Source organism: Myxocyprinus asiaticus, chromosome 14 (assembly GCF_019703515.2).
Source record: "Myxocyprinus asiaticus isolate MX2 ecotype Aquarium Trade chromosome 14, UBuf_Myxa_2, whole genome shotgun sequence".
NCBI lineage: Eukaryota > Metazoa > Chordata > Actinopteri > Cypriniformes > Catostomidae > Myxocyprinus > Myxocyprinus asiaticus.
This window is the reverse complement of record NC_059357.1, coordinates 29,694,687-29,719,710: the sequence shown is the minus strand read 5'-3', so window position 1 is coordinate 29,719,710 and position 25,024 is coordinate 29,694,687. Positions and strand designations below refer to the sequence as shown.

Sequence of the window (25,024 nt, the reverse complement as noted above, 5' to 3'; positions counted from 1 at the left end):
GAATGTGCAACAGAAGTGTTCCTTTCCCTTTAATTAGTACAAAACTAGTGCGTGCCGCTGCCACTGGGCATGCGCAGAAAGAAGGCGCAACCGCGGCAGGAGGAAAACAACAATATTCATTGGAAGAAGGGTGGAACTTATGGCAGTGCGAGGCGACCCCAGATCTAACTGATTTAGTTCACTTCTGAGCCTTTTTTCAATTCCACTTGATCTGTAAATGGTGTCGAGCCCATGAACCTGGCCAGTCATAGCGGAGAGGCCGGCTGTAGCCAGCTGCTCTTCGCCAACTTTAATCAGGATAACACGTAAGAGAGCGCCGCGGGAACAATCATACTGCTGTTGCTGCTGACCTAACAACCCATCTGCGCTGTAAATGCGCCACAGTGCGCTCCCATTATAATAAACACATTTGTGTATGTTGTACACTGCAGTCGTGCGCTTCGCGGATTATAGTGGAGTCGCTCTAGAATGGTTGCGTTTTTCAGTTTCAGTGTGGATGGGATGTTAAAACGTGCTAACCAGCTAATACACACTCACTCACTCGCTGTTTATACTCTTATTTATTCCATATTCGCCCTTCAGACAAGTCATTGTACGTTTTTACTGTTCTGTTTAAAATCAGTCGTTGTCTTATTTAAATCAGTCCTAATTCAGACCATGTGAAACGACAACAAGCACATGAGCCATTTAGCACTAGCACCCATGTTAATTTATTTGTACTTTTGAAGTGTTTCATATCTGTCTGTAGTGAATTTGAAAAACTTTAATGTTTAGAACATTCGGTTGGATATCTGCTTTAACAGGAGTTAAATGGGGTTGTTAACCGTGTGTCTACTAAATTGTTGAAGTAGCTCGACACAACAAAAGTACCTCAATTGTTAGCCAAACACCAAAATAGACTGTGACTTCAAATTGAGCTTTGAACTTGTGTAATTTATCTGTCCTATTTGAAACAAGCTGTTTAAAAGATAGTTTAGGGCAATTTTCAAAAGTCAATGTTTTATATTCATGTAACCAGCCACATGTGGAGTTAGCAAGAGCATATTGTTTGGACTCCATTGCAAGCTTTTCTGCTGCCACACTGACAAAACTGCCAGTGTATAAGCAATAACAGCTGCTACATTTCAACTCTGCATACAGTTTGAATATAGTTCAGTCTCAATAATTTGATGTCTGCTGTTCGTCTGGCCTTACAAGTTCAAGCATGACACATTACACCACTAGGATTGCAAAATACCCCTTTAACACAGTTCACCATCATGTCAACAACCCATTGGGGTAACCATGCATACCAGTAGACCATAAAGCAGGAGATTTAAGCTTTAAATTACTGTTACCTCTTTCCTCACAGATCCTTAGCAGTTGGTACGAAGTCTGGGTACAAGTTTTTCTCCTTGTCATCCGTGGACAAATTGGAACAGATATATGAATGTAGTAAGTTACTATTTTTGTATTAATGTTGAACCATCTTAAAACCTATTCGAAACCATATGTAATCATGCACATCACATCTAATGTGAGTACTTGCAACTTTGGTCTGGTTTCAGTTCATGGAAGGGGTTGATCAATTCTTTCTGCTCTCTCTGGAACACAGAGATTATCGGGGCATAGGAATGATTTGAAAAGAGTGGGGGGTTTGGGGTAGGTGCACACTAAGTGTTTAAGATATTTTCTTTGGATGCTAATGGTCTGACGAAGAGCCGGGTGGCTCGAAATGTCAGCAAGGTAGGAATATATTACATTTCTATTTTTGGAGCTGCGGTGTGTTGACTAGTTCTTAGATACTAATTGGGCAATGCAGCTTTCCGGCCATGTTAAAATACACAATATAGTAACCGCTATGATGCAAAACACCTGTTTAGCCAGCTACTGTGTATATCACTGCCCAGCACACATAGATACCACACGTTCTAAACAGTATTGTTTACATGTGAGGAACTATAGCGAAAGGATGGCACTTAATGAATTTGCTTTGTAAACAGTATATTTCTTCTGTATATTGTCAATATAGTAACTAATCAAGGAGTTGCAGGCACGTTAGCAGCGATTCCACTGTCGGGCCAGGGCTATCAACTGGTCATCCGGGGCCAATAACCTCGAGCCAAGAGACCAAAATCGATCTGATTCCTAACCATCGTGCCAGTAGCCCTACAATGTTGTCCAAAACCCAACCTTAAAGGAATATTCAGGGTTCAACAAATTTGTACAGCATTTGTAGCATAATATTGATTACCACAAACATTTATTTTGATTGTCCCCTCTTTTTCTTTAAAAAAAGTGAAAATCCGGGTTACAGTGAGGCACTTACAATGGAAACGTGGGCTAATCTGTAAACATTAAAATACTGACTGTTTCAAAAGTATAGCCAAAATACGTAAACAGTATGCATGTTAACTTGATTTTAGTATGATAAAATCGCTTGCTAACCTTTTCTGTGTAAAGTTATTGCCAATTTTACAACTTTGTTGCCATGACAATGTAATGTCAAGAAACCCTAAAACTACTGTAAAAATGATGATTGTAAAAGATAAAGCGAGAAGCAGTTTTTCCTTCTTAAGGTGAGGCTTTATTTTCGCCTCTTCGTGACACCACTTTACAGTTTACCTTTACGCACTAAACTAAACACTAACACACACTGCTTTCACAAATAAACTTTCACTACTAGAAAATCCTTGCTCTGGCTCGGCTCTGTCGTATCCAGTCTCTCTCTCGACTAAGTGCTGTGTCGCTCTATTTATGCCGCTCTCCCCGTGCTCACTGAAATTAGAGACAGGTGTTAGACATAATTTAGCTCAGGTGTAAGCGCCCTTACCGCTTTCTCTCTCTCCGGAGAGATGCTTGACCACGCCCCCGCTGCCACATATCCCCACCGCCCGACGGGGCGGCATCCGGCCTGCCTACCACTCCCCCCCATTCCTGGAAAGGAAGTTGGCGACAGCCATCTGCGCCCCCGGTCTGTGGACCACCTTGAACTTAAACGGCTGAAGAGCCAGATACCAACGGGTGATCCGGGCGTTAGTATCTTTCATGCGGTGGAGCCACTGGAGTGGGGCGTGATCCGAGCAGAGGGTGAAGGCCCGCCTCAGCAGGTAGTATCGGAGAGTGAGGGCCCACTTGATGGCGAGACACTCCTTTTCCACGGTGCTGTACTTAGTTTCCCTTAACAAGTACAGCACCGGGCGCTCCTCCCCCTCCACCACCTGCGAGAGTACGGCCCCCAGCCCCCTGTCTGAAGCATCTGTCTGTAAAATAAAAGGGAGAGAGAAGTCAGGTGAATGTAAAAGCGGCCCCCCGCAAAGTGCAGCTTTAACTTGCGTAAACGCCCGTTGACACTGCTCCATCCACTGGACCGGATCTGGAGCTCCCTTTTTAGTGAGATCAGTCAGCGGGCTGGTGACGTCCGAATAATTAGGTACGAACCTTCTATAATAGCCAGCCAGCCCCAGGAACTGTCTCACCCCCTTTTTGGTCTTGGGTCTCGGGCAGGTCGCAATCGCTGCTGTCTTGTCAATTTGGGGACGCACCTGCCCGTGGCCCAAGTGGAACCCCAGATACCGTACCTCCACCCGTCCAATCGCGCACTTCTTCAGATTCGCTGTGAGTCCCGCTCGGCGCAGCGATCTCAGAACCGCCCTCAGATGTTGCATATGCCGCTGCCAATCATTGCTATAAATGATGATGTCATCTAAATAGGCAGCGGCGTAAGCTGCATGCGGTCTGAGGATTCGGTCCATGAGACGCTGAAACGTAGCCGGGGCCCCAAACAAACCGAACGGAAGTGTCACAAATTGGTGTAAACCAAACGGTGTGGAGAAGGCGGTTTTCTCACGGGAAATTGGTGTCAAGGGGATCTGCCAATAACCCTTCGTCAAATCCAATGTCGAATAAAAACGAGCAGTGCCCAACCGATCGAGCAACTCATCAACGCGAGGCATTGGATATGCATCAAATTTAGACACTGCGTTGACTTTCCTGTAATCCACACAGAACCATACAGACCCGTCGCTCTTAGGCACTAGAACGACTGGGCTGGACCAATCACTGTGGGATTCTTCTATTACCCCCATATCAAGCATCGCATCCAATTCTTCCCGAACAATTTTCTTTTTGTGTTCGGGTAATCGATAGGAGCGGCTACGTACCACCACCCCCGGCTCGGTCTCGATGTGGTGATGGATGAGGTTTGTGCGTCCCGGTAGAGGGGAGAACACATCCGCAAACTCCTGTTGTAACCTAGCAACCTCCGCGAGTTGGCTCGGTGAGAGGTGGTCTCCGCAAATGACTGGGGTGAACTGTTTATGTTTTGAACTCACCTCCGGTCCAAGCTCTGCCTTCTCAGGAACTACCGTGGCCAACGTCACGGGAACCGCCTCCCTCCACAATTTCAGGAGATTGAGGTGGTATATTTGACGAGCGTCCCCTCTATCGGTCCGTTTAACCTCATAATCGAGATCTCCCACTCGTCGTGTGACCTCAAAGGGTCCTTGCCACTTGGCGAGTAATTTAGAGCTCGATGTGGGAAGCAATACAAGCACTTTATCTCCCGGTGCAAATTCCCTTAGCTGAGTTCCCCTGTCATACAGTCGGCGCTGTCGTTCTTGAGCTTGGAGCAAATTCTCCTGTGTTAGTTGTCCCAAAGTGTGGAGTTTTGCTCTAAGATCAAGAACGTACTGAATTTCATTTTTACTGTTTGAAGGTCCTTCCTCCCAGGCCTCTCGCAATACATCAAGCACGCCGCGTGGGCGTCGCCCATACAGCAGCTCGAATGGGGAGAAGCCAGTGGAGGCTTGCGGGACCTCTCGTACTGCAAATAACATGGGGTCAAGCCATTTATCCCAATGCTAGAATCATCGTGTACGAACTTACAAATCATGTTTTTGAGGGTTTTATTAAATCGTTCCACCAGGCCATCCGTTTGAGGATGGTATACACTGGTGCGAATCGATTTAATATTTAACAACTCGTACAGTTCGCGTAGTGTCCGTGACATAAATGTTGTGCCCTGATCAGTGAGGATTCTTTCGGAATCCCCACCCGGGAGATTATTTTGAAGAGTGCCTCCGCAACACTGCGTGCTGAGATGTTGCGAAAAGGCACTGCTTCCAGATATCGCGTTGCATAGTCCACTAGGACCAATACAAAGCGATGCCCGGCCAATAGAAACGGGCTATTAGACGGTGCAGTGTTTTTCTTTCTCCTAGGTGACCCACCATGGGATTATAATGAGCCGCCTGGAATACCATTTCCCGACGGCTCCTTGGAATCAAAAGTTGGGTTGTATCCTCTTTGGTCCGAGTGTCCTGTGTCACTCGATACAACCGCTCATTTATAATTGCAAAATAGGGGTATGAAAGGGCGATGTCAGGCTGGAGTCGTTGACCATCGATGACTCTCACTTGGTCAAAGGCGTGTTTGAGGGTTTCGTCTTGCGACTGCTCCAAAGGGAAATCCCCGGCAGGGAATTCCCTGAGAAGGGGAGGGGCCGCAGCCTCTCCCCCTCTCTCGTCATCATGACGTGGAGCTGTCGAGGACGGCCCCGGCTCCGCCTCCCCTGCCAGAGCATCGCACATCACACATCTCCCTATTTTCATACAGGACCCATCCGCGCAAATTCCCTTTAATAAAATTCTAAAATCAGGCCAATCAGTCCCCAAAATCAGCGGATGGGTGAGGCGGGAACTAACCATGGCCTCCACTCTATGCTTTTTCCCCCGAAATTTAATTGTCAGGGTCACCACCGGATACTTGTGAATATCCCCATGTACACATTTCACCGTTTTGGTTGTGACCAGTGCCTCAGGTTGAACCAAGCTTTGGTGGATAGTGGTTTGATTACACCCGGTATCCACCAACGCTTGGTGAGTACCCCCCTTGACACTTACCGGTATCCGGTACGCTCTGGCCCGGTCGGGGGCAGCCTGTGGGAGGTCAGAGACCCGCACCACCGTCCCCAGCTCCATCAGAGGGCACTGATCTCGGAAGTGGCTCGGGTCTCCGCACCTCCAGCAGGCCGGCCCAGGCGCTACGCCTGCACTTGTGTCGGCGGGCGCCACCCCCCCCGAGGGGGAGAGCGGCGGGGCATTGGAGTAGGGGAAGGTGTCGCCTCCCACACCCGGGGAACTGGTCTTAGGGGCTGAGTTCCTCCTCGTCTGCGTGGGGCAGGAACGGGACCTGGAGAGAGAGCAGACGAGCGGTAGCACTGGACCCACTCCACCGTCCCTTTTGGCAGTCGAACTATGAACTGTTCCAGTACCACCTGGTCGATAATTCCCTGGACGTCGCTATCCCCCGCTAGCAGCCATCTTCGGCAGGCATCACGGAGCCGCTGGGCAAAGGCAAACGGGCGGTCGGAGCTTTCCAACTTCAAGCTCCGGAAGAGTTGACAACTTTCCTCCAGAGTGCGACCAACCCGTTGCAAGATGGCTCTTTTTAGATCTCCGTAGGCCAGGAGGCTCGACGCTGGCAGTTGTTGAGCCGCGAGCTGGGCTTCCCCGGACAATAGTGGGATCAATCGGGCTGCCCATTGGCCGAGTGGCCAGCCCCAGATCTCGGCGGTCCACTCAAACAAATCCAGGAAGGCCTCGGGGTTGGGGTTTATTTTCCCCTCTTCGCGACACCACTTTACAGTTTACCTTTACGCACTAAACTAAACACTAACACACACTGCTTTCACAAATAAACTTTCACTACTAGAAAATCCTTGCTCTGGCTCGGCTCTGTCGTATCCAGTCTCTCTCTCGACTAAGTGCTGTGTCGCTCTATTTATGCCGCTCTCCCCGTGCTCACTGAAATTAGAGACAGGTGTTAGACATAATTTAGCTCAGGTGTAAGCGCCCTTACCGCTTTCTCTCTCTCCGGAGAGATGCTTGACCACGCCTCCGCTGCCACAATGATTTAAACAACTTTACAGCTCAATAATATAATACATGAGTTTTAACAGAAGAATTTATGTAAGTGCTTTTATAAAATTGAAAGCTTCACAATTAAGTCTTTAAACCCTCCAAAATTTGTCCCCATTAACTTCCAGTGTAAGTGCCTCACTGTAACCTCGATTTTTGCTTTGAAAATGAGGGACAAGTCAAAATAAATTTTGATGCCACAAATTCTGTCGATTGAGCCTAACTTGTATTGAACCTGGATATTCCTTTAATATGCCGCCCTGGTGCCTACGTCACACACCCCACCCATTTTATAGGCAAAGGAAAACCTCTAAATGAACATGGTGGAGACTGAAGCTGTCGTTTGTTGCTTATTTTGGTCTTTGCTTGGTGGAAAGCAAGACCTAACTCGGCGAAACTCCGCCTTAGACGTTGACCACGCATCAGTCCCCAGCTGGCCTTCTTTGGCCCAAGGGTAATTGGCAGGCCAAAGGTGCTTGGCCGTTGGTCCCGAGGAAGCCCCTAGTAGGCACGAATATTCAAAAAAAGTTGGTGGAACAGGTGAAGAAATTTCTAAGTGTTGTGGAATTTGTTAGTTCTGCCATTTGCTATGTCCCTGGAATCCGTTATAAATGATTGCATGACATAAGTTGGTACCTTTATCTTTCTAGAATGTAAAATTTTTTTCCCCCATGCATTTCGTCTCAGCTGACACAGAAGATGTGTGCATCGTGGAGAGACTGTTCTCCAGCAGCCTTGTCGCAATTGTCAGCCTTAAGGCACCTAGGAAGCTGAAGGTCTGTCATTTCAAGAAAGGGACGGAGATATGCAACTACAGTTACTCAAACACTATACTGGCTGTGAAATTAAACAGACAGGTGAGTCAGTGATATGTGTGTGTGTTCATGTGAGCGGTAAGTGTGTGACCTGTGACTTCTGGTTACTTTGTTGTACTTATTTTATTAAGTGTAATCGAACAATCAACTATTTTTTTTCCACAGAGATTGATAGTGTGTTTAGAGGAGTCACTCTATATCCACAACATTAGGGATATGAAAGTACTACATACCATTCGAGAGACTCCTCCTAATCCTTCAGGTTGGTTTTCTTGCCAGACTTTCCATGTAGAAACAGATGCCTGAGGTTCTTTTTTCAACTGTTGTAGTGGTTTATTTATGTTTTGAGAACTGAAAGCATAGTTTTAGAAGTGATGTGGCAACTCATTAATAATGACCCTGTTATTAGTAACAGGGCACGTAACTGGTCATACAGATACATGCAGATGTTTTATTTTTGATCATTAATATGTCATTTAACATTTATAGGACTCTGTGCCCTGTCAATCAGTAATGATAACTGCTACTTGGCCTATCCAGGAAGTGCAACAATTGGGGAGGTACAAGTTTTTGACACGGTCAACCTGGTAGGTGCTGTTTAACTTTTTTGCCACAATTATAGTTTTAAGGAATTATGTTAAAGGGAGTTAGTTAATGTGTGTGTGTAATATTCCTCCCCAGAGGGCGGCAAACATGATCCCTGCCCACGATAGCCCACTAGCAGCTCTGGCATTTGATGCAAGCGGAACTAAATTGGCCACAGCTTCTGAGAAGGTAGAGCTGTGTGTGTGTGTTTTTAATGCAACCAATTAGAGTTGAGTGTATTAGGGCTGGGCAATATATTTAATATTTACAATATGTGTGCAGTTTTGCTGGCGATCTAAAAAATGAAAATGATTTATACATGCCTTTTATTTAAACATTAAGTTTACTAAAGTGTAATTAGACTAATTTCACGATTCTTTCTGTGAGTGGCGGGGCACATGGAGGGGCCAGGCTTCTGCCCCCTTCTTGAACCACCCCTGCCAGAGAGGTATCCCCCATATGCCCACTCCGACCGTAGGGCCTGGTTGAGGAAGTATCATTCCCGTGTGGGTGGCTAAAGAGTGCACACCTCCAGCTCGTGCTGTTCACCTCTGACGCGTGCCGTTTTCCTCGGCGACACATCTAACTCACGTCGAGGGTCCGAGGAGCAGGTCCGGCAATGCATCTAATTCAGCCAAACACTCCCCGCTCTGGTCCTGGGCGTGCGAGGATGCCAGTGTGCACACATGGAGATTTTAAGCCGGTATTATGGATCAACTGGGGATCATGTTAACTGGGTATGTGCGCATATATGTGAATAATTTTATTTGCCTTTTTCAGCAGATTCGTTCAATGTGAATTGGTAGTGAGTAAAGCAAAGACGTTTTGCGTATTATAAAAAATTAGATCTGTTCAAATTAGAGCCCGACCGATATGGGATTTTTGAGACCGATACCGATTTTAGAGGGGGAAAATTCACCGATTACCGATATGGTCACCGATATATTTAATTTTTGGAATGAAAACAGACCTTTTCTATGTGGATTGTGCACCGATTTTGCATTGATATGACTATGCAAAGTCATTTCTTAAATATTTTTATCAAAGAATATTTGACATTATTATTATACATTGTCAACAAATTCTAGAAATGAACACTGAGAAAATAAAGAATAAATAAAAATACAATAAATAGCTAAATAAACATCAGTACTGTATGTTCAATATCAGTCAGTTGCTGACCATTTAAATAATGAATAAATCAAAATAAAATAAATAGCTAAATAAACATCAGGGGCCGGTTGCACCAGCTTTACGTATGTTACAACTTATCCTAGTTGTGGCGTAAATGGGCACTAAGTCACAATTTACGCTCTACTAAATATTTGAGCGTTGCACCATTAAATTTATGTTGGACGTAAACCTACATATAAACTAAATATATACGGCAGCCTCTGACCAGGAGCAACTGATGGAATGAAAAAGCAGACTCATTTAATGACATCAATGAGTTCATGTTTTGGTTGACAGGCATCAGTCCTTTCGACATATATGATGGTGTTGGCATTTACACTCGTGTACATTTACGAGAGAGAAAACAAATGTACTTTTAGGCGGCTTTTCAGTATGAAACTGATCTAACGGTGCCGTTTTTAGGGTGCCTCGCCCCTAATATATATATATATATATATATATATATATATATATATATATATATATATATATATATATATATATATATAGGATTTTAAAATGAATAAATGTCTATTTTTCCAGCCTGTTGTATTAGTATTTATCACCCCTCGTTTATTTTAGATACAGTTCCTATATATTATTATTTACACAGGGCAAGTATACTATTTATTAAATCTACTTTTATTACGTATCCTATTTTAATGTCTGGAAAACGAGACTTTTAAATATTACATTTTATAAATGCAGTGACTGGAGATGTTCGGTTGAAGGGGATACCAAACTGTGAATCCTGAACAAAACAGTTTGGTGAATACATGTTTACACGCTGACAAGCAATGAAAGTAGCTACGTGGTTAGTTAGTTAGCTGTAAGCTCGTTGCCACGGAGAGTAAAAGATGGACTTTATTTACTTTCCAGCATTGTGTCTCACCAACTAGGTAATAACGTAGCATGAAATCAACACTCACCACACACAATCCACCACCGCACCGTTGTCTGTTGAGCTGCAAAAAGATGCTCTGATGTTTACCTTTCAATCTGCTACATTACTTACTGCACTGACAAACAATAGCTGACTAACAGCAAACAGATGTGATAAACATGAGTGACATGGTTGTCAGGGACAGGGTTAACATTATATTAGTTATATAAAATGATGGGGTCATTTTTTATTAAGTTTCCAGTATGTATTTCACAAACTAGTTAGCAATTTAACGAGAAGGGACCGCTCAAATCAGCAGAGCCACCGTCAGTTCTGTAAACAATGGAGTCCGAGTGCGCTCTGCTGGACAAACTACGAGTGATTTTAATGGTTTCACAGGGTAACATCTGGTTTCCCATGTTAACGAGGGACATTGGTTTGAATGGGAACTGACGATTATACTTGTCAAGAGTAGTAAATCGCAAGTGGAATTATTTTATATACAACACTAAAGCATCACAGGCTGATGTGTGACAATAATATACTTTCAGTTGCTTTATAATGAATAATGGCTTAATTAACCATGATAGTTTGAGTAACTTTCTCTTACCATTGAAAATGAACAAAGTGATCTGCTAGTTAGAACTGGATCGTAAGTTCAGTGGTAAGTCACACTAATACATCACACAGCACCCGGGTTCAAATCCTGGTTCATCAAGTGCAATTGTATATTTGCTACAGGTTATGATGTACTTTAAATAGGTCTATTGAAACCTGTTTTGTAAAACACAGACACAATTTATTATATTGTTTTAAACAATTTAATCAAAATTTCAACCGAATCTGACAGCCAGTAATCACAGTATAACCTACTGAATTTTCGGAGAATGGTTGAATTACTGAGAAGACAATTATGAACTACGCTGTCTATAGTCTACAGGCCTTAAATTGTCAAAATTTCTTTAAGATAAAATCTTAAGATCTTAAGATTTTGCCAAACAAAGGAAATCACTGATTCTGAAGAACTTCCTCAGAGTATCATTTATCATTGGTCAGTATGGCCTTTGTACATGCTCTCCAGTCTCCACACAAAAACAAAATTGCTCTTCTGAAAGATCATATTTTGGCAATGTCATGGGTAATCATAAATATACGACATTGTCATGCACAGAACCTTTGAAAATTAAAGGATATTTTTACGTCAATTTAATTTAATTGTTTACTGGGGAATTGAACCCAGGTCTATTCGTATGGTTATGATCACGCTACCGCTAGACCAACCGGCTTTTCTATTCTGAGAGTATATGCCTATTATTGTCACACATCAGCATATGATGCTTTAGTGTTGTATATAAAAGTACTCCACTTGCGATTTACTGCTCTTGACAAGTGTAATCGCCAGTTCCCATTCAAACCAATGTCACACATGAACATGGGAAACCAGATGTTACCCTGTGAAACCATTAAAATCACTCTTAAACTGTCAAATTCATTAGAACAAACATCGATGAAACAACTCTGTTTAATAATGATATCAATTTTTTTATAATGCGCAAAACATCTTTTCTTTAATCCTTGACAGTTCACATTGAACAAATCTGTTGAAAACGCAAGTACAGTTATTCACATGCAAGCACACATCCCCAATTAACATGATCCCCAGTTGATCCATAACACCGGTTTCCCGAGAAGAGGTATGCTCTGTGTTTTAAAGACAGCGGTGATGAAGCATTATTCACATCAGGTTTGCTTCATCCACCACTGTCAGAACGAGGCTTATTAATTATGCACCTCTTCTCGCTCTTCTGCCCAACTCCCATTGTGAGCCTGGCTGAAGGACAGCCCTAAGAGGCGGGGCTACGACGATGAGAGGAAGGGGCGGGTTGTTCCGCCACAGTATATTTATATACAGTACTGTGCAAAAGACTTAGGCACATAAGATGTTTCACAAAAGCATTTGTCTTAAGATGGTTATTTATATCTTCAGCTTTAGTGTGTCAATAGGAAATATAAATATAGAGATTTAAATGTTTCTCTGTCTATATAACCAAGACCTAGTACATTTTTGTGATTTTAAGGTGCTGATTCAGGGGTTAATCATTGATTTAGGAAAACATTTTGAAACCTTGTTTTCTTGCTATTATTTAGGGCACCGTAATCCGGGTGTTCTCTATTCCAGAGGGCCAAAAGCTGTTTGAGTTTAGGAGGGGAGTAAAAAGGTAGTTAATTATATTACAGTAGATTCTATCTGTTTTGTATTGATTAAAATAATCAGAGTTATAAATATGCATTAATAAGCAGACAGAATGTAAACAATACTACTTTCTTTTTTTACTTAACAGATGTGTAAGCATCTGTTCCCTTGCCTTCAGTATGGAGGGACTCTATCTTTCTGCCTCAAGCAACACGGAGACGGTTCATATTTTTAAGCTGGAGACGCAGCGAGAGAAGTCAGTGTAATGAGTCTCCATCACAACATGATCAAGATCTCAAACTTTGTTTGCCAAATTCTTTTGGACTCATATATTTGACTTTTTCATGATAAGGTTTTTTTTTTCAACATGAACAATGCCTCTTCTGATAAGAGATCTTTAAAGATGATGTAAGCGATTTTATTCATGGAAAGGTTTGCAAAATTTTTTTCCTGCTCCCTGAAAGATATTAATGAAATAAGGGTCCTGAGATATCTCACCAGTCTCTGTGTCAGCTCTAGACTCTGTAAACAGCAAACAAAAACGTGTCCGCAGTTCGCGGATGATGACGCTTTTCACCTGTCAATCATTTTGCGTGTTTTCATAGTACTGTAGTTGCAGCGAATTATTGAGGCATAATGCATTTTTATGCCATGTTGTTCATAATGCTATTTTGCAGCTGTTGTTTTTAACAACTGTTTCTCCTCCCAGTAAAGCTAATTTTGGTATCTTTGGAGTTTTTTTTTTTGTTTTTTTAAAAGAGGGGGCATGGCTAATCCAATGGCTCAGTCTCGTGGAAGTAGAACAGCTGAAATCGCTTACAGCACCTTTAAGCTACACTAACAAGCCAAAACATTCTGGGCATCGCTTTCTGGTTCATATTTGTTTTTTGGAATCTTATCATGATTTTAAACTCATCTTTTCCATCATAGGCCTCAAGAGGAACCCACTACTTGGACGGGATACTTTGGGAAAGTATTGATGGCCTCCACAACATATCTGCCTGCTCATGTAACGGAGATGTTCACTCAAGGAAGGGCATTCGCCACAGTCCGATTGCCCTTTTCAGGTCACAAGAACATCTGCGCTTTGGCTGTGTGAGCAAACCGTTCTGAATGATCACACTGCATGTTTTTTCAAAGCTAGATATGGTATGGTTTCTGTGTCCTAGAGTTTCTTTCAGAGTAGATGTATGTCTGATTATCTTGCTTGTGATTGCTCTTTGGTTTCTAGAATCCAAAAGATCCCACGCCTTCTGGTGGCTGCAGCAGATGGTTATCTTTACCTGTACAATTTGGACCCACAGGAAGGAGGAGAGTGCACGCTAATGAAACAACATAAGTGAGATTCACTGTTGCCATGTTGAAATCCATTTTGCTGTTTGTCTGAGCCTCTTTCTTCATAAATGACACAATATGAATATACATTTTTCTAGTTATGGTAAGCTCTTAAATATTTAATGTGTTAAAAATACACTCACTGAGCACTTTAAAAGGAACACCTGTGCACCTACTTATTTATATGATTATCTAATCAGTCAATCATGTGGCAGAAGTGCAGTGCATAAAATCATGCAGATACTGGTCAGGAGCTTCAGTTAATGTTCACATCAACCATCAGAATGGGGAAAAACTGTGATCTCAGTGATTTTGACCTTGGCATGATTGTTGGTGCCAGACAGGCTGGTTTGAGTATTTCTGTAACTGCTGATCTCCTGGGATTTTCATGCACAATAGTCTCTAGAGTTTACTCCAAATGGTGCCAAAAACAAAAATCATCCAGTGAGCGGCAGTTCTGCGGACGGAAATGCCTTGTTGATGAGAGAGGTCAATGGAGAATGGCCAGACTGGTTCGAGCTGACAGAAAGGCTACGGTAACTCAGATAACCACTCTGTACAATTGTAGTGAGCAGAATAGTATCAGAATGCACAACGCATCAAACCTTGAGGCACATGGGCTACAAAAGCAGAAGACCACATCGGGCACTTTTTTAGGACCATAGTGTTCCAAATAAAGTGCTAAGTGAGTGTATACTATTAGTAGCGTAATCTCTTTAAAATGACTATTTTTAAAATCCTTATCCAGTAATCACGAATAACTGGAAAAGTCAGTGGAAATTCATGGGTCAAATAATGTGTTAGTTACTGAATACCCTGAACAGTTCATTAAGAACCAAAGTTCGAGGAGTCACATGATGCCATGCGAGGTTCGGATGTGTGAACGGCGAGCTCTGCGTACTTTGCTAGTTTTAACACTATTAATGATATAAACCAGTGAGATTCGATACACTCTGTTCCATAACTGTTCTAGGAGGAATATATGTCAAAGAATTCAAAAACCTCAGGCTCTTAAGACATTAAAAGACACTTATGTGCTCAAGCTGATAACCCTGAGAAGGCCCCGAGCCCAGGAGCTGATTTGGTTGGAGAAATGAGGGAAATTCGGCGAGAAATGTTGAACATGTCGGCAATGCTGACAAAGGTCGTTCCTGACTTGGAAGATCTTGCTGTAATACGTCGATCGATCACTGCCATGGAGACAAAGTTCTCTGAGGTGGTTACAAGAGTGGGGGATGTTGAGAAACAGATCGATTATCTGGAGTCATTGGAGAGGGAATTAGCTGCTAATCCGCTAGCGACCAAGGTGGATTTGGAGCGTGTCTGGAAGAAATTGGAGGACATGGAGAACCATAGCCGGCGGAATAATGTCCGAATCGTCGGAATTCCTGAATTAACTTGACCGTTCGAGGAAACTGAGCGCCTTTTTTGTTTCTTTTTGTGCTGGTTCCGCCTAGTGGCTGGAGTTTGTTTTGTGGAGTAACACTCCATCGGGACTGTTTTGTGGATGAATCTGCACATTCTTTGTGCTTATGCTTCCTATTGGCTGGAGTTTGTTTTGTGGAGTATTTCTTGCAAGACATTGGAGTGATTAGGTCATTTGTTGCACTCATGTAGCAGCCGAATGGGCCGGCTCACTGAACATTCGTTTGACTGTCCGAGGAAACAAAGCGCCCTTTTTTTTCTTTTTCTTTTTTCTTTTTTTTGTGCTGGTTCCACCTAGCATCTGGAGTTTGTTTTGAGGAGTAACACCTTCAGGACAGTTATGTGGATGAATCTACACGTTCTTTGTGTTTATTCCACCTATTGGCTGGAGTTTGTTTTATAGATTATCTTTTGTTGTGTAACTCTGTCTCACATAATTTTTATAGAAACACCGGACTTGAGCAATCCGACGGCAAAGTTGTCAAGGGGGCTCTCGTAGGCATGCATGGACTGTTTGAGTTTAGAGGGATGGACGTCAGTTTGCACTGTCGTGCGCGGGGTTAATGCGCACGTTTTTCATTTTTCTGTTTGTTTGATTCTGGGGGAAGTTTGGGGTTTGATTGTTGCAATAATGTTGGAATGTGGTCTTTATAATTTTGTTTTTGACACACAATCTATTTTTTCTCATATGTCAAAATGTCAAATTGTTATATGAGTGGATTGTCTCTCTCCACATGGAATGTGAATGGGTTGGGGCACCCCATAAAAAGAAGGAAGGTTATTTCTCTTCTTAAGCATAAGAAATATGATAGTGTTTCTTCAAGAAATGCATCTTTCCCCACAGGAAGCTGAAAATTTTGGGAAGATAAGGGGTAGACTTGTTTTCTTTAGTGCTGGCTCAAGTAAGAGCAGGAGAGTCATTACACTGATAAGTAAGCATCTACATTTCAAATGTCTCAAACAGATTAAAGATAAATTAGGAAGAGTCATTATTGTTTTAGCAGAAATTCAGGGGCAAAGTCTTGTTTTGGCTAATATTTACGCACCTAACGTTGATGATCAGGGCTTTTTTTATAGATCTTGAAGGGATGTTGCAAGCCGCTGGCACCCCTCATGATATAATATTGGGAGGAGACTTTAATCTTTTGATGGACTCAGTCCTTGATCATAGTGAAGCAAAAGTGAATAAGCCACCTAGAGCAACATTGACGCTTCACAGGATTTATTCTAGAATAGATAGATATATATATATATATATATATATATATATATATATATATATATATATATATGTCCCTCATTTCATCTGTTGCTGATTGCTCAGTTGGAAACATTTAAGTCTCAGATTACACCCTGGTGAGTTTAGAGGTGTTGCCACATATGGAGAAAAGGAAATCATATAGTTGGCGCCTAAATGTATCCCTTTTGCAAAATCCTGAATTCCAACAAATGTTAAAGGCTGAAATCAGTGTTTATATGGAGACCAGCTGGTCCTCAGTATCCTCTGTGGGCGTGGCTTGGGAGGCACTTAAGGTGGTTCTTAGGGGCTGTGTCATACAGTATGCCTCATTCATCAAAAAATCCAAAGCACGAGAACTTGTGGAGTTGGAAGGGAATATTAAAAGTGCAGAGGCAGAGCTGAAGCGCCGAATGTCGTCTGATGGCCTCAGAGAATTGACCCGATTGAAATACAGATATAATACTATTTTGTCGCGGAAGGTGGAGTTTTGGCTATTCAGGGCAAGACAGTCATACTTTGGGGGACGAGGCAGGAAAACATCTGGCTAGATATATAAAACAGAGAAAGTCTTTTTCTAGCATTCCATCAGTGAAGTCTGCTGGTGGTGAAATATTTACCTCAGCCATTGATATTAATAATGCTTTTAAAGAATACTATCTTGATCTCTTTAGATCCATGTATTTGGCACCTGATGAGGATATTAGAAACTTTGTGGAACCATTAGATCCAAGTGAGTGTAAGAGTTACCATCCAGTTTCCCTGATCCAGCTTGACGTTAAAATATTGTCAGAAATGTTGGCTAATCGATTAAGTTATGACATCTCTTATATAGATCAAGTAGGACTGTACGATTATGACAAAAATAATTGTCGAATATTGCCCTTGATATTGTAATCACGATTATTAATGATGATTAATAGATGAAATTACTGTGATGTCACTAAGCAGGCAACCGTGCTTGCAGATTCTTCAGAATATCAGGTGGTTATGGGCTGCAGTTTATTTTAAGCATTAAATACTGTATATAATAAAGGTATACAGTTGTGCTCAAAAGTTTGTCAAAAATTTTGGCATTGATTTTGAAAATATGACTGATCATGCAAAAGATTGTGTCTTTTATTTAAGGATAGTGATCATATGAAGCCATTTATTATAACATAGTTGTTTGGCTCCTTTTTAAATCATAATGATAACAGAAATCACCCAAATGGCCCTGATCAAAAGTTTACATACCCTTGAATGTTTGGCCTTGTTACAGACACACAAGGGGACACACACAGGTTTAAATGGCAATTAAAGGTTAATTTCCCACACCTGTGGCTTTTTAAATTGCAATTAGTGTCTGTGTATAAATAGTCAATGACCCTAAGCACAAGGCCAAGTTGACCCTCCAGTGGTTACAGCAGAAAAAGTTTATAATAATAATTAATTATAATTTTCTTTATTTATCACACATTATACATTTTGCACATATACGGTGAAATTCTTCTTTTTTCACATATCCCAGCTAGGCTGGGGTCAGAGTGCAGGGTCAGCCATGATACGGCGCCCCTGGAGCAGATAGGGTTAAGGGCCTTGCTCAAGGGCCCAACAGTGGCATCTTGGTGGTGCTGGGGCTTGAACCCCCGACCTTCTGATCAGTAACCCAGAGCCTTAACCGCTGAGCTACCACTGCCCTAAGTTGAAGGTTCTGGAGTGGACATCACAGTCTCCTGACCTTAATATCATCAAGCCAGTCTGAGGAGATCTCAAACATGTGGTTCATGCAAGACGACCAAAGACTTTGCATGACATGGAGGCATTTTGCCAAGACGAATGGGCAGCTATACCACCTGCAAGAATTTGGGGCCTCATAGACAACTATTACAAAAGACTGCACGATGTCATTGATGCTAAAGGTGGCAATACACAGTATTAAGAACTAAGGGTATGCAGACTTTTGAACAGGGGTCATTTCATTTTTTTCTTTGTTGCTATTTTTTGTTTTATGATTGTGCCATTCTGTTATAACCTACAGTTGAATATGAATCCCATAATAAATAAAAGAAATGTGTTTTGCCTGCTCACTCATGTTTTCTTTAAAAATGGTACATATATTACCAATTCTCCAAGGGTATGCAAACTTTTGAGCACAACTGTATCTATGGTTTATAGTGAAGAAATTTACGTAGGTTCTTTCTGAACTATTGACAAAACCAGTTTTAACTTCAGTCAATATGCCTGTGTGTCATGTAACAGGTTGTTGTATACGCATCCTCACACATTTAACACACTTCCAAAGCCTGAATAATAGATATCAAAAACTACCGTCAGACATGCAATATGTGTCTTTACTGCTTAAATTATTGGTCCACATACAGTAAATAATAATATTTGACATATTCAATAGTCAAACTGAACAGCCGATTTAGACTAAACTTCCTTAATGCATTTAAAATGCAGTATTGTGATCTTGTTCCCATAAGATCATCGTTAAATCATATTTGGTCTCAGATCTGTCACAGTGGTTGCACTGTTTGTGATTTTGTGTGATTCGTTAAAATTTAAATCTACCAACAGCAGTTGTGAGTCAAATAGGCATTTATTTGAGCAGATGCAATTACAGAAGATGGTCTGTGAAATTTGAAGTTCAAGACTTTTTCTATGTCCAAAACAAGCTGACTTCAAAACTTTGTAGCTTGTTTAATACATCAATACAACTGTTATTATTATTTTTTTTAAAGTTGTACACAAAAATCGAGCAACCCAACAATATTCAAACTCTCCAGTTCTGCACTCACAAATGCTCACATAATAAATATAGCTGTTTAAACAACACAATAAATCACTTATTGAAACCCTGTCGTACCTTGATTATAACGGTCAGAGATCGTTTTAGTTTATCGCGTTGCTCGTTTGCAGGTTGTTTACCTATGATAAATAACAGGGCGACATTTAACTAATTGAAAATAATTCAAAATTGCTCACCTTTGTTCTACAGCTTCTTTTTGAGTGTCAAGTGATGTTTCTTTAGCACTAATTTTCGTGTGCCATCGCAAACCGAGATTAAAAGTACTGTAAAGCAAGTATCTGGATGTCAGGCTATTCAAAATTTGTGCATAACGATTGGTTGTCATTACTGATAGGACTGTACTGTAGACTCACTGCATCGCTGATTGACCATTGCCGTTTCATTACTCAACACACGTCTGAGATTGGTTTGAAACTCAACTGCTGCAAAAACACGTTCTAAATAGAAACCATTAACACAACAGGAGTAGACTTAAATTGAATGCTGTAATAGTCAGTTTTAACGATTACATAATTGAGAGCTGTAATCGTAATCAGGATTAGTTTTTCGATTAATTGTGCAGCCCTAAGATCAGGTGGGGTTTATTCGGGGCCGTAGCTCTTCTGATAACATTAGGCGTTTCATCAATATCATGTGGTCAGTGGCGAATGATCAGACTCCGGTCGCTGCCATCTCTCTTGACGCCGAAAAGGCATTTAATATGGTAGAATGGGATTATCTTTTTAAGATTTTGGAAATATACGGGTTCGAGAATACTTTTATTGATTGGATTAAGTTACTTTATAGACACCCTGTAGCAGCGGTACAAACTAATGGATTAATTTCAGATTATTTTACTCTGGATAGGGGCACCCGGCAGGGTTGCCCTCTTTCCCCATTATTGTTCTGTCTTGCCCTGGAACCATTAGCAGCCGCGATAAGAAATGAGGATGATTTTCCAGGTGTGGTGGCGCATAAGCTTTTGCTTTACGCAGATGATATTTTATTATTCATCTCCGACCCTACTAGATCTGTGCCTTGCCTCCACAGAATTATTCATTCCTCGGGATACAGAGTAAACTGGTCTAAATCCGAAGCTTTGGCTCTGACAGCGTACTGCCTGGTAATGGCTTTTCAGCCAGGCGCCTTCCAGTGGTCGATTGACAAAGGTGGGTTAGGCCCACCCAAGATTTTGTTTTATTATTATTCATTCGGTCTCAGACATTTGGCTCATTGGTCACTTCCACCTGAGAGAGCCCCTCCCTGGTTTTGTATTGAACAGGAAGTTCTTGCCCCTATTTCGCCATCGCAAAGCCTTTCTATCAATCTAATTGAAGAAGTTAAGTTACACCCAGTTATCTCACATTTGCACTCGGTATGGACAAAAGTGTCCAGAGTGTTTAATTCTGACATTTATTTAAATGTTGCTTCGAGTATATGGCTGAACCCAAAATTATGTATTAATAAGTCCCCTTTCTGCTGGACAGAGTGGATTGTGAGGGAGGATTATACTCTCGTGACCTATATGAGAGTGCAGTGTTGAGATCCTTTGAAAATTTGGTTCAACATTTTGGGATTCCCAGATCTCAGTTTATTAGGTATTTACAGCTGCGCCACCTGCTCTGTACTATTTTTGGGAGTAGCATACACCCCCCTAAAGCGGCAGATAGTCTGGGAGTGGTGATTATTGCTTTTGGAAAAGGTCATGAGGCATCAGTATATTACTCCCTGCTAATTCAGAGTCTAGGGGATGGAGCTTTAACTTCTATCAAGAGATTATGGGAGAACGATTTAAACTTAGTATTGGAGGAGGGAGTGTGGGCTAGGATTCCAAAAAGCATCAAGTCTGTATCTAGAGATGCAAGGGTGCACCTTATGCAATTCAAGATTTCATATAGATTCTATTGGACCCCCTCTAGATTGTATAGGCTTGGTCTTAAAGACACACCCACCTGCTGGCGATGCCAATCAGAAGATGGAGACACAACCCATGTTTTTTGGCGGTGTGTTAAGATCCAAGAATTTTGGTTGAAGAGTTTTATGTGTGACATATTGGGCACTCAAATTTCATTTGGTAATAGTGGGGGTTAAATGTTGATTCTGTGTATATATGTTTTGCTTTTCTTTGTTATCTGTATGAATCAATATAAAATGTTAATCAGAAAGAACCAAAGTTCAAGACTTGTATACTGTGTCCGAACTTGGCACAGCACGATAAAGCATCATGTTTTTGCCTTACCTGACGCAAATGTCAACAGTAACTTGGTTTCTATTCTTGGTGTTTCATGCTGGTTAGTCCCACCTACTGTGAAATATCTTTGGTCAAAAATTCCACTCCACAAATATGTATTTTAAACATCAGGTATATCAGTATCAGGCGATTTTTAGATTGTGATTTCCAGGCCTGGAAATGAACAAAATCTCAAAAGTCTTGGAAAAATCTATAGTGAATAAATATTTTTCTAGATATTCTCTGCTCTACTCTCAAGCAAAACATTCTTGCAAGCCATAATGATTTTCCAACCTCCAAAGGACAGTTTTTCAATGTAGTAGTTGCAACGGTTTACATATCGGTCAAAATGATTCATGTGCAAATCAGTCTGAATCAACATTCTTTTAAAAAAATCTGTATCCAGTAATCCCAAAATGCCTGTAAAGGTCATGGAAAGTTCACTGGTCAAAAAGGGTGGGAACCCTGAAACATGAAATATAGTCTGATTTTTATCACTTTGCATGAGGACAGAAAATTATGACACTCAAAACGCATCTTGCCTAGTTAGGACAAGGTGTTATGTGACTTAAAAAGACAGATTGTATCAATAAATGAAATCTGTTACATTTTCTAGCTTTAATCCTGTCACTATGTATGATTGTTATTTTGATAACATTAACATGCTCCCTACTTTAGGTTAGATGGAAGTACAGAGCCAGCAAATGAAATTCTTGAACAGACAGCACATGACCGGCCATTTGTGGCACAGACCCACAGTGCTGGTGTTGCCAAAGGTAAGTTGTCAGGTTCGCTTATATATATGGGATGTTGGAAGGCAAAAATAACTTTAAAAAAAAAAAAGAATTCTCAGATGTAGCTCAAGGCCTCCTATTAAATGATTTCATGGTTTTCATTGGTTCAGGTTACAGTGAGGATCAGGGGGCGGTAGGGGGTGCTGGCATGGAGGATGACATGAACACTCTGCACCTGGACGACGAGAATGAGCAGCCTCCCTTAATCCTGGAAACAGAATGAGCCTCTGCTAGTCACGCCCTGGCCAGAAGATGGAGTCGACTGAGTGACATTGCAGAGGGGGGCTATCCTCCTCTTGAGCGCTGCTATGGAGATATGTGACCTGATACAGAAGGGATTAAAAGAGAGAGAATTTTAAAGCAAGCCTAGCTGTAGCCTTACTCTGTCTGTTGTTGCGTATAGATGTTTTCCTACCCCCACCCACCCTTGTGGCTTTATAGAATCTGGTGAATTTTTCTTTTTTTTTTTTAAATTTTTTTATGCCCAGACATGTCCTTAATCAGACCAATATTTGAAATCCGAGCTGCAGGTGTCACGTCTTTTAGCTTTGCATGTACATGTGCCAAGAGTAGACATTCTAGAAAACCTTTGCTTTCATGTTGTTGGTTCTGATGTGTTTGCTGGCCATTTCTCCTCTTTTTTTTTCCAATGTGATTGAAAGCTAACTGGCTTGCGTCGCCTGCTGCATCACCACATAACTGCAATGTCTGCATTGTGGAGTCCCATTCGAATAATCAACATTTGTGGCTGTGCCGTGACACCAAGATGTGAATTGTGTCCTGTAATAGCAATGTATATGACATGTTTATATGGCAGCCTGTTTACAATTACTGTTTAAAATGACATTAATGGCCTAAACAGTGTTTATAAGAGGCTTATAACATTACCTGGAGGGTTGTTTTTAGTTTTACCTGAATTAGTGCATCTGTAAACACAGATGCTTTAGAAAACTCTCTTTTAAAAAATCCCAAGCCACATTCTGGACAACTTGGTTGACCGATTTAGCACATATTTTTTGGCTTTTGAATTACCCTCCGTGTCTTCCTGTTGCCTGAGTTGATAATTGGATAATTTTATTATTTCAGGTTCCAAACACTTATGTAACCTCAGTAGAAGCAATGGCTCTGTAAAGAAGGCAATTAATGTGTTGATTTGCAAAAGAACTAGCCTGTGGTTTCAGTGGGCAATCAGTCCCCATCTTGTTTCTTGATACATTTTATTTTGCTCAAGTCATGTCCTGTCTCTCTAAACCAACAGCGATGATAGCTCATGAAATAACGGAGCATCATTTTAGGTGAGTTCTATCTTGGTCAAAAAAGGTTAACATTGAGAGGCTTCTGTTTTGCAAAAAGGAGAACCACAATATATATTTCTAAAAGACATCTGCGTTCTCTGTCTTGTGACAGTGAAATGGAAAATCTTGTAAGCAAGATGGCGTGAGCTTACAAAAGGCGTATGTTCCCACAGACATCCCTGTGGACAGCAGTCTGTTAAACAAACATGGCTGGAGCCCAGGTCACATGGTCTGGCTGTTTAATCAGAACAGGTCAAATATAAAATGTGATATCCAGGGTTCCTGAGTTCTTGTGAGAAATTAGAGGACCAGGGCTTATGAACGTGATTACCAAATATTCAAAATACTGCTAGCCAGTGTGCCCAAATAAGCACACTTTTTTTTTTAGCATGATTGTTTCTTCAGCATGTTTTGATGTTGCATGTCAACATCATTAATCAATCGACTTGTGTTTTCATCAGCCAATGAGCTCTAATGCCCCAAGGCCGCTTTAATGTTTTCTAATGATTTTTGTATAAAATGCAAATTGTTCCATATATAAAGATTAAATAAATCCTCTGTTGGACATGTTTAATCGCCTTTGCATATAAATCATGTTGTGTAACAGATCCATCAAGTATTTATTTATTTTATTTAGTGTGATGTACTTGATCTTTCATGTTAAAGGAATGTTCCAGGTTCAATACAAGTTAAGCTCAATTTGTGGCATTATGTTGATTACCACAAATATTAATTTTGATTCGTCCCTCATTTTCTTTGAATAATGCAAAAATGGAGTTTACAGTTATGCACTTACAATGGATGTGAATGGGGCCAATTTTTGGAGGGTTTAAAGGCAGAAATGTGAAGCTTATAATTTTATAAAAGCACTTATATTAATTCTTCCGTTAAAACGTATGCATTATTTAAGCTTAAAGTTGTTTATATCGTAATTTTTACAGTCGTTTTAAGGTTTGTTGACATTACGACGTCATGGCAACAAAGTTGCAAAATTGGCTAGCTTTACACAGAAAAGGTTAGTAAGCGATTTTATCACAAAAAAATCATGATAACTCATTTTGTTTACGTCTAGTAGCTATACTTTTGAAATAGTGAGTATTTTAACGTTAAAAAATTGGCCCCTTTCATTTCCATTGTAAGTGCCTCACTGTAACCCAGATTTTTGCTTTTTTTTTAAAGAGAAGGAGGGATGAGTGAAAATACATTTTTGTGATAATCAAGATAATGCCACAAATGCTGTTGATTGAGCTTAACTTGTATTGAACCCAGAATATTCCTTTAATTTAACAGGTAGAGAATCTTCATTTTTGTATCCTGGATCTCATAAATATGAAAAAGAGAGCATTGCATTAAAATAAAACAGAAAAACATTCAGAATGCTGCACC

General features: G+C 41.1%; 1 protein-coding gene across 1 annotated transcript; it reads left to right on the top strand.

The window, feature by feature from the left end:
* The first annotated feature begins 87 nt into the window (after positions 1 to 87).
* On the top strand, positions 88 to 25,015 carry LOC127451241 (WD repeat domain phosphoinositide-interacting protein 2-like). The gene is made up of 12 exons (XM_051715769.1): positions 88 to 305; positions 1,352 to 1,434; positions 7,587 to 7,756; positions 7,880 to 7,976; positions 8,204 to 8,301; positions 8,396 to 8,488; positions 12,504 to 12,574; positions 12,698 to 12,805; positions 13,480 to 13,644; positions 13,781 to 13,888; positions 22,228 to 22,325; positions 22,454 to 25,015. The coding sequence occupies exons 1-12, from the start codon at positions 232 to 234 to the stop codon at positions 22,564 to 22,566; spliced, it is 1,278 nt and encodes a 425-aa protein (XP_051571729.1). The 5' UTR covers positions 88 to 231; the 3' UTR covers positions 22,567 to 25,015.
* Positions 25,016 to 25,024: the final 9 nt, after the last annotated feature.

Bases quoted from the DNA above. Each gene is read 5' to 3' on its own strand.
- LOC127451241 (XM_051715769.1), top strand. From the start codon at position 232: ATGAACCTGGCCAGTCATAGCGGAGAGGCCGGCTGTAGCCAGCTGCTC. The intron at 13,645-13,780 runs GTGAGCAAACCG...TTTGGTTTCTAG, and splicing joins AACATCTGCGCTTTGGCTGT to AATCCAAAAGATCCCACGCC. The intron at 22,326-22,453 runs GTAAGTTGTCAG...TCATTGGTTCAG, and splicing joins CAGTGCTGGTGTTGCCAAAG to GTTACAGTGAGGATCAGGGG.